This window comes from Polypterus senegalus, chromosome 6 (assembly GCF_016835505.1).
Source record: "Polypterus senegalus isolate Bchr_013 chromosome 6, ASM1683550v1, whole genome shotgun sequence".
NCBI lineage: Eukaryota > Metazoa > Chordata > Cladistia > Polypteriformes > Polypteridae > Polypterus > Polypterus senegalus.
Window position 1 is genome coordinate 177,327,312 of NC_053159.1, and position 15,908 is coordinate 177,343,219.

A 15,908-nucleotide genomic window follows, 5' to 3' on the forward strand; every position below is an offset into this window, starting at 1 on the left:
GATTGTTTGCTTTTCTCTCTCTGTCTCTCTTTGACATTCTCTGTTCCTGACGCGCACTTCTTTGAAGAGGAAGACATTTTTGCATTCTTTTAATTGTGAGAAAGAACTGTCGTCTCTGTCTTGTCATGGAGCACAGTTTAAACTTTTGACTAAAGGGTGTTCTTTCATGTCTAGAGGGCTCTAATAATGTTAAAAAACGTATTTAGAAGGTCGTAAACAGGTTTTCTATGCTCTAACTGCGAAAATATTAGATTTATAAATAAAGAATCCTACTTCGTGGAAATTCATTTATCGCGGGTGAGTCTGGAACGGATTAACCGCAATAAACAAGGGTTTACTGTACCTAAATAACACTAGCCATGGTACCAGACAAAGACAGGTAATACGTTAATTTAAAACTACTTGAGATCTCTTGATATCTCTTATCTTGTTGTACCTTCAGCACTTTTCCTCGATATCCACGTGTGTCTGAAACTCTCTCGACCGGCACTCATTCCTGTAAAGCTCTGTCATTGTTCTCGTGGGACCTTGCTGTCTGGTTTTCTACTTCCCATCTTTACTGCGTTGAGCCCTTGAGCAAAGCCCTTAACCTGAAAATCACTCCAGGCCTGCTGTACAATGGCTAGCCCTGCAACTCTGACCTCCAAAAGGCCGTGCAGAAAGACAATTTCCCCTCAGAGATTAATACAGAGCACCAAATCACAAAAATAAAGTCGACTCTCAGTGTGTGTCATATGCCTTTACTCCTCCTTGTGTGTCTGACACTCACATTTCTTATTTCGATTGCATCACCAAAGCCAAACTGACCAATCACATTAAGCTAAACTGACTCTTTCTCTAGTGAATTTGCCCACATCACATGTCCAAAATAGGTCAGTTTTTGTCTGGTGATCTTGCCTTCCAGGGAGAACTCTGGGTTTACATGATCAAGAACTTCTCTGTTGGTGTCCATGGGATTCGTAAAAGTCTTCTCCAGCACCACAGCTTGAAGGCATCGATATTTCTTCTATCTGCTTTAATAAATGTCCAATGTCTTGCAACCATATGTTGTGATTGGGAACACAATGGCAGTGATCAGTCTGATGGTGACTGAGGCATCCTTGCACGTCCATATTTGGTCCATTTTCACCATAGCTGCACGCCGCAGTGGTAATTGCTAATGTTATGTTCACTGTACTGTATTTGTTGTTTTCATTTGTTTCTTTAGGTTGTATATGGCAGCAAACAAACAGCCAACTTGTATGGAACTGGAGACCAAAACCCTTTACACATCTGCGAAGATCCTTCTTCTGGCACAAGCAGCAGAAGTCCACCTACAGTGTGGTCAGACCAGATGTAGTGAGACCAGCACAGCCTGTCCCAGAGGTACCGAGTTTCTACTGCATTTATAGATAGATAGATCTTATTATATAGTGCCTTTCATATCTATCTATCTATCTATCTATCTATCTATCTATCTATCTATCGAATATATAGTGCCTTTTCTATCTATCTATCTATCTATCTATCTATCTATCTATCTATCTATCTATCTATCTATCTATCTATTATATAGTGCCTTTCATATCTATCTATCTATCTATCTATCTATCTATCTATCTATCTATTATATAGTGCCTTTCATATCTATCTATCTATCTATCTATGGACATTTTAGTTTTGGCCTTGTGCAGGCCTGAAAACCTGCCTTATGAGTTGGGTTGCTGGGTTGCCAGCTGACATTTCCCTGTTTTGCGCCAAGTACAATTATCAGCATGATGACTCGTAAGCCAATAACAAAGAGCATTCATCGTCCAAGTTTGTGGATACAACTTAATGCCTAGCAGTTTTTAAAAACAGTCCCTGGTTTCTGCCCCTGGATTAAGATTTATGTTGGCTTTTGATTGTTTTCAGTTTCTGACATTCTCGCTGTGATTTTTGTCTTGTCTAGGCGGCACTAGTAAATGTTGTCTTAGCAAGTTATTTTTTTAAAAATCCATCTTCTGATTCCATCTCTGTTGAAAGCGACTTGTGCTTTGTGTACACAACAAACTTTGATGCAGGAGAGCACAGCACACACACACACACACCCAGCCCCAGCTGCCCACACACACACACACATATATATATATATATATATATATACATAGCTGGACTGATTTCAAACAGTCATTTGACGTAACGCACATCTCTGTGGGACAAGAGAGGAATAGCTTGTAGCCACAGAAAAGCCCACCGAGAGTGACCAGGGCAAGGCTCTGGAGCAGTGGGGTGGCAAGTCTAACCACTGCACCCCCATGACTCTCCATAATGTTACTTTTGCATTATTAAAACTAAACGCTTTCACTTCATTTTGATCCTAACATCAACAGTTAACACGTGATGTGCTATGGAGCGGTTGTTGTAATCATATCAGGTAGCCAGAATGTGATGTTTTGGATTTTTTGACATTGTCCTTTACTATTCATAACTGTAATTGATAATATCCCCACTGGGCTCAGGAGATTAGCTCTGTGCCTGTAGGGGGTCCACGTTAAATGTTTTTTATTCTTCCACACCAAGTTATTATGCTTAACTGACACCATTTATTCTTACAACTCTAATAGTGTAGAGAGGGGCTTTCAAATATTTACCTCCTTTTGGGCTTTTTCAGGTTTTATTCTAATGGGGATTCTAATGCTGTTTAATAGAAATTGAATTCACTGATGAGCACACAGTCTACAGCATGGCGTGTCAAAGTGAAAACAGTGATGAACGAGTCCTTATTACACCTGAGTTCTTGAACACGTGACGGGATGCTTGAGCCCATCCTGCCAGCATCAGAACCAACAATCAACAAATAAAAAGAATAGGAAAACAAAATGGTGCAACAACACACATACAGCAACACTGTAAACGTGAACAGCAGGTTCCTGGCCGTCCTTCGGTGTCTTGAGTGACCACCTCTCACAGCCACCGGCCGGTAAGGCGCTGAGCCTTCTCAAATGTTTGCTTCGGGCCTGATGAAGCTGCTGGCCATTGCAGAGAGTCACGTCCCTGGATGTTGGGCATCCCAAAGGTGCTCTGTGGGTTTAAGGTCGGGATCGGAGGCAGGCCAAGACCCCACCTGCACACCAGCATTCAATGTCCAGGACAGTTGTGACCAAAGCAGGTGTGTGTGGTCTCTCATTGTTGTACTGTAGTTGGTGTGAGCAGAGGGTCTTGATCTAAGGCCAGCCTCATGGAGCATGGTGCTCACTGCTCTGTTACTGATGTGACCAGCTTGTCTGCTGGCAGTTTTAGTAACCACATGAAGAGTAGGTCGGATGTTTCAGTCTTGCTCTGCTGTGATCACTTGACAGAGACAGACCACATTCTGGATGGTCATCTGTCCTGCCTGTCTGCTAAAACCTTAACACACTGGGGCAGCTTAATTGTCCCTGGCAAAACTGACACGTGACATGCCCTCCAGCGTCATGCCACTGTGTTACATGTGGCCTTTGTCTCGCTCTGACCTAATGCCTCTTTAAAGTCATTGCCCCCCAATGGACCTCATTAAGTAGTGATTTAACTGGATGTTCAGTTTCTTTTCCAGAGGTTTACTTACCTTGGCAGCGACATTCATGTCTCAGGTGAATCTTCCTATGTAGTCAGTAAACGGATTGGGAGAGCATTTGGGTGTGTGGCACTCTGTGACAGTGTGGGTCCTGCCCCATGCTGCCTCTTCCCATTCGAACCTGACACCATCAATAATATACAGTGCATCCAGAAAGTATTCCCAGCACATCACTTTTTCCACTTTTTTTTTTGTTGTTATGTTACAGCCAGTGGATTAAATTCATTTGTTTCCTCAGAATTCCACACACAACACCCCATAATGACAATGTGAAAAAAGTTTACTTGAGGTTTTTGCAAATTTACTAAAAATAAAAACTGAGAAATCCCATGTACATAAGTATTCACAGCCTTTGCTCAATACTTTGTCGATGCACCTTTGGCAGCAATTCCAGCCTCAAGTCTTTTTGAATATGATGCCACAAGCTTGGCACACCTATCATTGGCCAGTTTCGTCCATTCCTCTTTGCAGCACCTCTCAAGCTCCATCAGGTTGGATGGGAAGCGTCGGTGCACAGCCATTTTAAGATCTCTCCAGAGATGTTCGAGTGGATTCAAGTCTGGGCTCTGGCTGGGCCACTCAAGGACATTCACAGAGTTGTCCTGAAGCCACTCCTTTGATATCTCGGCTGTGTGCTTAGGGTTGTTGTCCTGATGAAAGATGAACCGTCGCCCCAGTCTGAGGTCAAGAGCGCTCTGGAGCAGGTTTTCATCCAGGATGTCTCTGTACATTGCTGCAGTCATCTTTCCCTTTATCCTGACTAGTCTCCCAGTTCCTGCCGCTGAAAAACATCCCCACAGCATGATGCTTCCACCACCATGCTTCACTGTAGGGATGGTATTGGCCTGGTGATGAGCGGTGCCTGGTTTCCTCCAAACGTGACGCCTGGCATTCACACCAAAGAGTTCAATCTTTGTCTCATCAGACCAGAGAATTTTGTTTCTCATGGTCTGAGAGTCCTTCAGGTGCCTTTTGGCAAACTCCAGACGGGCTGCCATGTGCCTTTTACTAAGGAGTGGCTTCCATCTGGCCACTCTACCATACAGGCCTGATTGGTGGATTGCTGCAGAGATGGTTGTCCTTCTGGAAGGTTCTCCTCTCTCCACAGAGGAGCTCTGGAGCTCTGACAGAGTGACCATCGGGTTCTTGGTCACCTCCCTGACTAAGGCCCTTCTCCCCCGATCGCTCAGTTTAGATGGCCGGCCAGCTCTAGGAAGAGTCCTGGTTGTTTCGAACTTCTTCCATTTACGGATGATGGAGGCCACTGTGCTCATTGGGACCTTCAAAGCAGCAGAAATTTTTCTGTAACCTTCCCCAGATTTGTGCCTCAAGACAATCCTGTCTCGGAGGTCTACAGACAATTCCTTTGACTTCATGCTTGGTTTGTGCTCTGACATGAACTGTCAACTGTGAGACCTTTATATAGACAGGTGTGTGCCTTTCCAAATCAGGTCCAATCAACTGAATTTACCACAGGTGGACTCCAATGAAGCTGCAGAAACATTTCAAGGATGATCAGGGAAAACAGGATGCACCTGAGCTCAATTTAGAGCTTCATGGCAAAGGCTGTGAATACTTATGTACATTTGCTTTCTCAATTTTTTTATTTTTAATAAATTTGCAAAAATCTCAAGTCAATTATTTTCACGTTGTCATTATGGGGTGTTGTGTGTATAATTCTGAGGAAAAAAATGAATTTAATCCACTTTGGAATAAGGCTGTAACATAACAAAATGTGGAAAAAGTGATGTGCTGTTAATACTTTCTGGATGCAGTATATTAAAGGGGTGCATACTTATGGGATTGATTATTTTGTGTTTTATATTTGTAATTAATTTAGGCCACTTTGCTGAGATCTGTTTTCACTTTGACATTAAAGAGCCTTTTTTGTTGATCGTGTGATAAAAGCCAAATTCACTCCAATGTTATAGAAAAGTACAAAGTGAAAACATATTATAGGCTCTGTATGTACTGTAACTGTTTATAGGCGCTGTAGGATAAATTGTCAGAAACAGCTGGGGCACTCCAAGCAACCCCATTTAATTTCAAGAGGAAGAAAAGGGAAAACAGAAAAAAATTGTCCAGTTTTGTCACTGAGACATTTCTTGCTCCCTTGCTTTCCACAAATGATAACCTGAGTCTCAGGTATGGGATTTAAGAAGCTCCGGGGCCAGAAGAGGTGGGACTTAAAGGCTACATGGGTCTTCTGATTGGTTGGAGTCATCTCTGCAGTATCTGGAAACATACAGTAGAACCACTGAGCTGCTGCTGTGCAGCTTGTGATACGTCAGACCCCAGAAGAGACAAAGCATATAAGTGGGAGTCCATTTCAAATGCACTTTGTCTCAAGAGTACAGCAGATATAGGTAGGTAGATAGATAGATAGATAGATAGATAGATAGATAGATAGATAGATAGATAGATAGATAGATAGATAGATAGATAGATAGATAGATAGATAGGTCGATCCTTTATTAATCCCAAGGGGAAATTCACCATAATATTTTATATGTATATATATATCATTTTTTTTTCTCAATAGCAAGAAGATCAGAAGAGCTTCCAGTCTTCATTTTCCAATCCTGCCGACTACGCTAATTGTTTTGTTGTGGCTGTTCCCAGGCAGCAAGGTAACCTTTAGGTTTAGGTTATGTCCTGAGACATGTTGTTTACTCCGAATCCAGTGATTTCCTATGTGGAGGAGTGATAAATTGCGCTGGCATCACTCATAATGAGTGCTTAACCCTTAAACCGCCGCAACCAGCTATAGTCAGTTCCCAATGCAATTTGCCAGCATGCTGGAGCCGAGTATATTTGGCGATGTACATTCATTGAATGCCGCAAACGGCTATAATCCATTCCCAGTGCAATTTGCCAGCACGCTGGAGCTGATCATTTCGTGCCGTACATTCGTTGAGCAGCCAGCTCGTGACCACTGGCGCCCCCTAGTGAATCAGCATCACTGTCCTTGGGATTCAGCCACTGCAGTAGTCTAGCTAAGCATCAGCGTTTACCTTGATGTGCTTGCGTGCAGCCAATTCAAGTGCAGTTGGCTCAGTGATTTACTGAATTTCATCAATGGTGTCAGTTGCACCTTGTAAATATAATAATAGATTGTTGAAGTAGTTTTTTATAGTTTTTGCAGTTTATTGGCAGTGTGTAAAATGATCAGTGTTGCAATAACTGTGATGCTCTTTGCATGAAAAAAATGTCCATCCATCCATCCTCTTCCGCTTATCCGAGGTCGGGTCGCGGGGGCAGCAGCTTAAGCAGAGAGGCCCAGACTTCCTCTCCCGCCACTTCTTCCAGCTCTTCCGGGAGAATCCCATGCGTTCCCAGGCCAGCCGGGAGACATAGTCCCTCCAGCGTGTCCTGGGTCTTCCCGGGCCTCCTCCTGTTGGGCGTGCCGAACACCTCACCAGGGAGGCGTCCAGGAGGCATCCTGATCAGATGCCCGAGCCACCTCATCTGACTCCTCTCGATGCGGAGGAGCAGCGGCTCTACTCTGAGCCCCTCCCGGATGACTGAGCTTCTCACCCTATCTTTAAGGGAAAGCCCAGACACCCTGCGGAGGAAACTCATTTCAGCCTCTTGTATTCGCGATCTCGTTCTTTCGGTCACTACCCATAGCTCATGACCATAGGTGAGGGTAGGAGCGTAGATCGACTGGTAAATTGAGAGCTTTGCCTTACGGCTCAGCTCCTTTTTCACCACGACAGACCGATGCAGAGCCCGCATCACTGCGGATGCCGCACCGATCCGCCTGTCGATCTCACGCTCCATTCTTCCCTCACTCGTGAACAAGACCCGAGATACTTGAACTCCTCCACTTGGGGCAGGATCTCTCCCCCAACCCTGAGAGGGCACTCCACCCTTTTCCGGCTGAGGACCATGGTCTCGGATTTGGAGGTGCTGATTCTCATCCCAGCCGCTTCACACTCAGCTGCAACCGATCCAGAGAGAGCTGAAGATCACGGCCTGATGAAGCAAACAGGACAACATCATCTGCAAAAGCAGTGACCCAATCCTGAGTCCACCAAACCGACCCCTTCAACACCCTGGTTGCGCCTAGAAATTCTGTCCATAAAAGTTATGAACAGAATCGGTGACAAAGGGCAGCCCTGGCGGAGTCCAACTCTCACTGGAAACGGGCTCGACTTACTGCCGGCAATGCGGACCAAGCTCTGACACGGTTGTACAGAGACCGAACAGCTCTTATCAGGGGTCCGTACCCCATACTCGAGCACCCCCACAGGATTCCCGAGGGACACGGTCGAATGCCTTTTCCAAGTCCACAAAACACATGTAGACCGGTCGGGCAAACTCCCATGCACCCTCCAGGACTCTGCTAAGGGTGAAGAGCTGGTCCACTGTTCCGCGACCAGGACGAAAACCACACTGTTCCTCCTGAATCCGAGGTTCGACTATCGACGGACCCTCCTATCCAGAAACCCCGAATAGACTTTTCCAGGGAGGCTGAGGAGGGTGATCCCTCTATAGTTGGAACACACCCTCCGTCCCCTTTTAAAGAGGGGACCACCACCCCGTCTGCCAATCCAGAGGCACTGTCCCGATGTCCATGCGATGTTGCAGAGGCGTGTCAACCAAGACAGTCCTACAACATCCAGAGCCTTAAGGAACTCGGGTATCTCATCCACCCCCGGGCCCTGCCACCAAGGAGTTTTTTGACCACCTCGGTGACTTCAGTCCCAGAGATGGGAGAGCCCACCTCAGAGTCCCCAGGCTCTGCTTCCTCATTGGAAGGCATGTTAGTGGGATTGAGGAGGTCTTCGAAGTACTCCCCCCACCGACCCACAACATCCTGAGTCAAGGTCAGCAGCGCACCATCCCCACCATATACGGTGTTGACACTGCACTGCTTCCCCCTCCTGAGACGCCGGACGGTGGAACAGAATCTCCCAAGCCGTCCAAAGTCGTTCTCCATGGCCTCTCCAAACTCCTCCCATGCCCAAGTTTTTGCCTCAGCAACAACCAAAGCCGCGTTCCACTTGGCCTGCCGGTACCTATCAGCTGCCTCCAGAGACCCACAGGACAAAAAAGTCCTATAGGACTCCTTCTTCAGCTTGACGGCATCCTCACCACGGTGTCCACCAACGGGTTCGGGGATTGCCGCCACGACAGGCACCGACCACCTTGCGGCCACAGCTCCGGTCAGCCGCCTCAACAATAGAGGCACGGAACATGGCCCATTCGGACTCAATGTCCCCCACCTCCCTCGGGACGTGGTTGAAGTTCTGCCAGAGGTGGGAGTTGAAGCTACTTCTGACAGGGGACTCTGCCAGCCGTTCCCAGCAGACCCTCACAACACGTGAAAAAAATGTGTTCCATTCAAATGTAACTTTTTCTTAGTGAATTGTGATGTTTCCTTAACATTTTGAGGGCTGAATATTTTTTCCAAAAAACAGTTTCCTGAAAAGCAATGGCTTCATACAGAAATACATAACATAACACAACATAAAACATCATTGTTGCACGCTGTGGCTGCCAATTTGCCAAGAATGTGCGTCAGGCTTGCTGCCAGGCTGTCTTCTCGTGGCTGGAGCAGCAGCAGCAGTGGTCACTGTAGCAGTGCATTGCAATCTGGATTGTACCTCTTATCATTGTTAAGTTGCAGTCTTCCCAGGCGAACAGTGGCGTAGGCCTGTCAGCTACGTGAACCTGTGCCGGCACCACAGATAGCTGGGGACCAATCAACTGAAGCCGGAACCTCACATTCAAAATAGGAGTCCGACAAGTCATAGTCCAGTTCAGAGAAAATAGGCAAAATGTTGTCGCCGGAATATTCTGCCTTACGCATCCGTTTTGATCTCTCGCCAGGTGTCAGGGCCATTTTTGCTGTTGTTTGTGCCTTGCTACTCATGGGAGTGCCGGAAATCTCAGTCAAAACCACAAAGCCGACTTTCCTTCTACCAACGAGACTCAAACTAAACTATAATATAACGGTTTTGTCACAGTTGACAGTTGATTACCATCGTCCACTCCTCCTTTTGACAAAAGTCGTCATCAGCCCTGAAAGAGTTAAAAAGAGCAGCAAAAACGTATTTGGCATCCGGGGGGTGCAGTAACTCCCCCCAAGTATCAGTTTAAGGGTTAAATGGATAGGATCTTTGAGTGTGTATTAAATTTAGGGTGTTGAGAGTAGACCAATCCAAAAACAACTGAAATTACGTGCCACGTTATGTTCTGTGTACATGTTGCGTATCTTTAAATCATACTGCATTTGCAATTAATATATTTGCCACAGTAGCATAGTGGTGCAGTGGGTAGCGCTGCTGCTTCACAAATCCACCATTCAGGTTTGAGTCCCACATCAAGTCATTATACTTCTCGAGTTGCTCCCTTTGTGTCTGTGTTGGGTGTTCTCTGGTCTTCCTCCCATATCCCAATAGATGTAGAGGTTGGCTTAATTGGCGATTTCAAATTTAGCCCTGTGGGTGCACGATGAGTGGGTCCTGTAAATGACTACCACTTAATTCACGGTCTGTTCCTTTTTTTCACCCACTGATCTCCAAATAGGTCCCTGCGAGCCTGAGCTGGATTAAGCAAGTTTAACAATGGAATGTTATGTCACATATATCTTGTGAATATGCTGTATATATTGCTTCTGATAGCCTTTATAATCCAGACATGTTGGGTTCGTGGCTGGCTGTCGGCAGTTACAGTGCAAGACATGTGACATGGGATGGCGTGTGGTGTGATTCCACGACAAATCAGGGACCATTAAACAAAGCACTATAACGATATTTAATGTACCTGGGACCGCAGTCCTGCACAGCAGTGCCACTCATGTTTTCAGAATGGTCCAGCACAGGGGTGGCGAACTTCAGGCCTCAGTGGCTGCATGTTTTCATTCTTACCATCTTCTTAATTAGTGACCAGTTTTTGCTGCTGATTACGTCTTTTAATTAACTTGACTCAGGCTTCATAGTTGTTTCTTTTTCTCTAATTAGCAGCCAAACAATAATGAGACACAAAACAAGCCACTACATGACCAGCTCCCCTGTTCCCATTACACAATATCTGAAATTAAAGAGAGGTGATGGTCTTGGTAAGTTTGATCTCTCAGGTCACCAAAACATTTTGACGGTGGTCTTAGAAAGAACAGAAAAACAACAGTTTTTGAAATGTCTGCTATGGCAGAATAAGAGCAGCCATGGAATTAAATAATGGGCTCAATTAACAGCAAGAATTGGCTTCTCATTAAGAAAGTGATTGGAGTGAAATTTGTCGGAGTTTGAAACCCCAGTTTAGCTGGTCATCTGTTAGCTCGTTTCACATCTCATTTCTGCTTGGCTGTCATTTAATGAAGAAAGGAATCAACTCAAAGGGCTGAACTCTTCTAACAGGGATATTAAAGTGATGGGGAAAAAGTTAATTAGCAGTGAAAACTGGTCACTGATTGGGAAAAGGGTTAGAATGAAAACCTGTAGCCACTGCGGTACTCCAGGCCTGGAGTTCACCACCCCTGGTCCAGCAGCTATAAAACGTGCAGCCGATAGCTGTCCTGTAGTGAACTGCACCTACGGAGGCTTCAGCAAGTCAACGGCCGACGAGTCCAACAGAGGGAGGAACACCACAACAGACAACTTGTGGCACCATGTTGGCAACCGCAAACCCACTTTTGGCAAAGAGAAACCTAATGGCTGTACTGGACAAAATAGATTAACTTGATGCTGGAGGATTAAGAAACATGGCCTAACTTGTTGAGTACCATTTTCTGCTGATTCAGACTGATTGGAGACATAGAATATCAATCAATCAATCAATCAACATTTATTTATATAGCACATATTCATACAAAAAAATGTAGCTCAAAGTGCTTTACAAAATGAATAGAAAAATAGAAGACACAATAAAAATAAAACATAAGTCAACATTAATTAACATAGAATAAGTAAGGTCCGATGGCCAGGGTGGACAGAAAAACAAAAAAAACTCCAAAAGCTGGAGAAAAAAAATAAAATCTGTAGGGGTTCCAGACCACGAGACCGCCCAGTCCCCTCTGGGCAATCTACCTAACATAAGTCAAACAGTCCTCTTTGTATTTAGGGTTTTCATGGAAGGACCTGATGATGATGGTCACGAAGACTTCTGGCTTTCAGTCCATCAATGTTGATGCATCATGATGCTTTGAGTAGGTGGTGGTGGATATCACTTAAATCTGCATGAATCGATGAGTGCAAGCTAGGCACTGTAATGGTGCAGCATGTGACACATTACACATGAATAGAAATACACGTGTGAAAACCACAGCTTATCAGAGTATTCAAATGCATCCCATCTTGTCTGGAGTATACTCCTCTACAAATGAAAGTTTTCAGTGATGTGACGCTCCATACCACAAGGCCAGGAAAGTTCTGGAATGGTTTGGGAATATAACAGTGAGTTAAGCTGCAAAGGAACAGAAACAGCTATATGAGAGTAATAACTCCACTGTGAATCGTAGGGCGTATGACAGCATGAGGGTCACCATTAAGAAGGAAATTTAGAAAGTTCAAAGGCAATTAGAGAGGAATACAGCAATTGGACTGGACTGCCAATACTGGTGCTCTGTGTAAGAGAGGTCAGAGCTGACTATACTTCCTTAGAAGGCTGGCGTCCTTCAACATCTGCAATAAGATGCTGCAGATGTTCTATCAGACGTTGTGGCGAGCACCCTCTTCTACGCGGTGGTGTGCTGGGGAGGCAGCATAAAGAAGAAGGACGCCTCACACCTGGACAAACTGGTGAGGAAGGCAGGCTCTATTGTAGGATTAAAGTTGGACAGTTTAACATCTGTGGCAGAGCGACAGGCATTAAGCAAACTCCTGTCAATCATGGAGAATCCACTGCATCCACTGAACAGGATCATCTCCAGACAGAGGAGCAGCCTCAGTGACAGACTGCTGTCACCGTCCTGCTCCACTGACAGACTGAAGAGATTGTTCCTCCCCGACTCTATGTGACTCTTCAATTCCACCCAGGGGGGTAAACGTTAACATTATTCAAAGTTATTGTCTGTTATACCTGCATTGTTATCACTCTTTAATTTAATATTGTTCTTTATCAGTATGCTGCTGCTGGAGTATGTGAATTTCCCCTTGGGATTAATAAAGTATCTGTCTGTCTGTCTGTCTGTCCAGACAACCCAAAAATGCCATTTTAGTATTTTAGTAGTAAAAGAACAGTCAAGGAGTAGGTGAAGTGCATCATGAATAGTAAAGGGGAATTAATATATACAGGAAGTGAATTAGCAGATACTGTAAACTTGCATTTTTGTAAGGTGAGGAAGTAGATAACCTCCCAGTGGTAAATGGGAGTACTAAGGAGGTTCTGAGGGATTTGGAAATTGTAGAGAGAGAAGAGCTGCTCACATTAAACAGGCTAAAATCAAAGAAATCACCAGGACCAGATAATATTTACCCTCAGATTCTCAAAGAAGTTAGCGAGTGCAGATATAAACCCTTGACAGATATTTTTAGGAAGTCACTGTGTCCTGGGAAAATGTCAAATATTATCCCGTTACATAAAAAGAGTGACCTGGCAGATCCAAGCAACTATAGGCCAGTAAGCTGAACATGCATCACAGGGAAATTAATGGAATTAATTATTAATGAAAAAAATTGAGCAACACCTTGTAAGGAAAAGGCGCTTTACTGAACAATCAGCATGGGTTTAGAAGAGAGAGGCCATGTTTTACTAACATGCTGGAATTCTGTGAGGAAGCAACAAAAGGATATGAGTGAAGTACAGTATATGATGCTATTTATCTTGACATTCAGAAAGCATTTGTTGAGGTGCCACATGAGAGGTTGGGCATCAAACTAAAAGAAGTTGGAGTTCAGGGCGATGTGTGTAGATGGGTGCAGAATTGGCTCAGACACAGGAAGCAGAGGGTGACGGTGAGAGGAACCAAATCAGAATTGACTGATGTTAAGAGTGGTGACCAGCAGGGGGCAGTGCAGGGGCCGCTGTTTTTTAGTATATATAAATGATTTAGACAGGAAGGCGGCACGGTGGCGCAGTGGTAGCGCTGCTGCCTCGCAGTTAGGAGACCCAGGTTCGCTTCCCGGGTCCTCCCTGCGTGGAGTTTGCATGTTCTCCCCGTGTCTGTGTGGGTTTCCTCCCACAGTCCAAAGACATGCAGGTTGGCCCAAGTGTGTGCTTGGTGTGTGGGTGTGTTTGTGTGTGTCCTGCGATGGGTTGGCACCCTGCCCAGGATTGGTTCCTGCCTTGTGCCCTATGTTGGCTGGGATTGGCTCCAGCAGACCCCCGTGACCCTGTATTCGGATTCAGCGGGTTGGAAAATGGATGGATTTAGACAGGAATATAAGTAACAAGCTGGTTAAGTTTGCAGACGATACCAAGAGAGATGGAGTGGCAAATAATTAAGAATCCGCTGAATCATTACAGAAGGACTTGGACACCAGACAGTCTTGGGCAGATTTGTGGCAGATTAAGTTTAATGTCAGTAAATGTAAAGTGTTACATGTGGGAAGTAAAAATGTGAAGTTTGAAAATCAAAAGTACACCTTATGAGAAGGATTTAGGTGTCATAGTGGATTCTAAGCCATCGACAGTGTTCAGAAACAATTAAGAACCCTAACAGACTGTCAGGTTATATAGCGCCTTGATGTGTGGAGTACAAGTCACAGAAGGTGCTGCTCTGCTTTATAACACACTGGTGAGGCCTCATCTGGAGTCCTGTGTGTAGTTTTGGTCTCCAGGCTACAAAAAGGACATAAAAGCACAAGAAAAGGTCCAGAGAAGAGCGACTAGGCTGATCGCTACAGGCGATGAGTTAGGAGGAAAGATTCAAAGAGCTGAGCCTTTACAGTTTAAGGAAAAGAAGACGAAGAGGAAACCTGACTGAAGTGTTTAAAATGATGAAGGGAATTAGTCCAGTGGATCGAGACGGTGACTTTAAAATGAGTTCATCAAGAACACGGTGATACAGTTGGAAACTTGATAAGGGGAAATTTCACACAAACATTAAGTTTGTTTTTCTTCACACAGAGAGCCACAGACACTTGGAATAAGTGACCAAGTAGTGTGGTAGACATTAAGACTTTAGGGACCTTCAGAACTCAACTTGATGTTATTTTGGGTCGCTGGCCAGCACTGACTCAGTTGTAGAATGGCCAATAGGGGGGAAGCTGCTTGCTGGCTGGGGTCTCCAGGATTCTGACTGTGTCTGGCTTGTCTGACTCCTTTTCTACAGTTTGGCCGTGTTTCTACACTTAGCTGATGGACAGATAATGAATGGCCTGTTTTTTGTCTAACATTTTCTGATGTTCCAAGTTTAATGTGTTGGCCTCTCTGCAGGATCTCAGTTTGTGGGAGTTGCGTGCTGCTTGGGGCAGAGATCCAAGCCATCCATGGAGTGGGAGCAGCAATCTCAGGAGCTCACCTTGAACACCTTCTTGATCCCATGACCAAGTTAATTCATTCTCTTTGAGATTAACAGGTGGACCTCGTAAAGTGGCTGGCTACTGAATGTCCAGTGGTTTCTCAAAATCATAACTGTGGGATTTATTTGTATGATTTCTCAGACTGCTTCCATTCCCAACTTTTCCCACTTTCTGTGGTTTACATGTTTAGGAGACTTGAGAGCTGGTGACAAGTTCTGAAAGTTAAGTTCAAGATGCTGTTTAAAAAATGAGGGAAGAGCCTGAGGGTAGGCTGAATGACTCCGAGAGGGCTCGCCCTATAACACTGGGGCCAAGCTGCCATGAAGCAGAAGCCTCCTCCACAAAAATGATCCCATTGTCACGCTTGAGTTTTTCTCATCTTCATGCTTACTCTTTTTTTTTTTTTCTTCCTTTTCCCCTTCCACCCCCCACCCCTTCTCCTTCAAGCACATAATGAAGCCAGACTATGTGACGACAGGCATTATACCAGACTGGGGAGACTACATAGAAATTAAAACTGAAGATCAGATTCAGGGGCTCCGACAAGCATGTCAATTGGCTCGCCGTATCCTGCTTCTGGCTGGGAAGAGCTTAAAGGTACTTGACGAGAGCAGTGAATGAACTTGTGATGCCATCTGTTATGTTAACATTTCTTCACAGATTATTATTTTCAATAATGTGACAAATGTGTAGGATGTGTCATTTACAGCCACTATTGTCATAATACTGCCGGCTCTAAACTCATTTTCAAAGTGTTTTGCTCTCATTGATAATGACATATCTGTGTTATAGGCTGTTTTTTTACTTTCTTGATCATTAATTCACTGGTCATTCTGGGATTGCAGTGGGTTTGGAGCATATCCCAGCAGCACTGGGTGCAAGGCAGGGGCCAGGAACAAAGCCTAGATTGGGCGCCAGTCCAA

General features: G+C 44.8%; 1 protein-coding gene and 1 long non-coding RNA gene across 4 annotated transcripts in view; one reads left to right on the forward strand and one right to left on the reverse strand.

The window, feature by feature from the left end:
- metap1d (methionyl aminopeptidase type 1D (mitochondrial)) overlaps nt 1-15,908 on the forward strand; it is a 212,462-nt gene that overhangs the window by 125,888 nt on the left and 70,666 nt on the right. For all 3 annotated transcript variants that reach the window (XM_039757626.1, XM_039757625.1, XM_039757627.1), the window contains exons 2-3: nt 1,208-1,365; nt 15,433-15,582. In XM_039757626.1, the coding sequence (XP_039613560.1) occupies nt 1,208-1,365; nt 15,433-15,582 (308 nt within the window). The remainder of the gene's footprint in view (nt 1-1,207; nt 1,366-15,432; nt 15,583-15,908) is intronic.
- The window catches only part of LOC120531845, a 152,974-nt gene that overhangs the window by 50,919 nt on the left and 86,147 nt on the right, over nt 1-15,908 (reverse strand). The gene's annotated exons all lie outside the window — the stretch shown is intronic.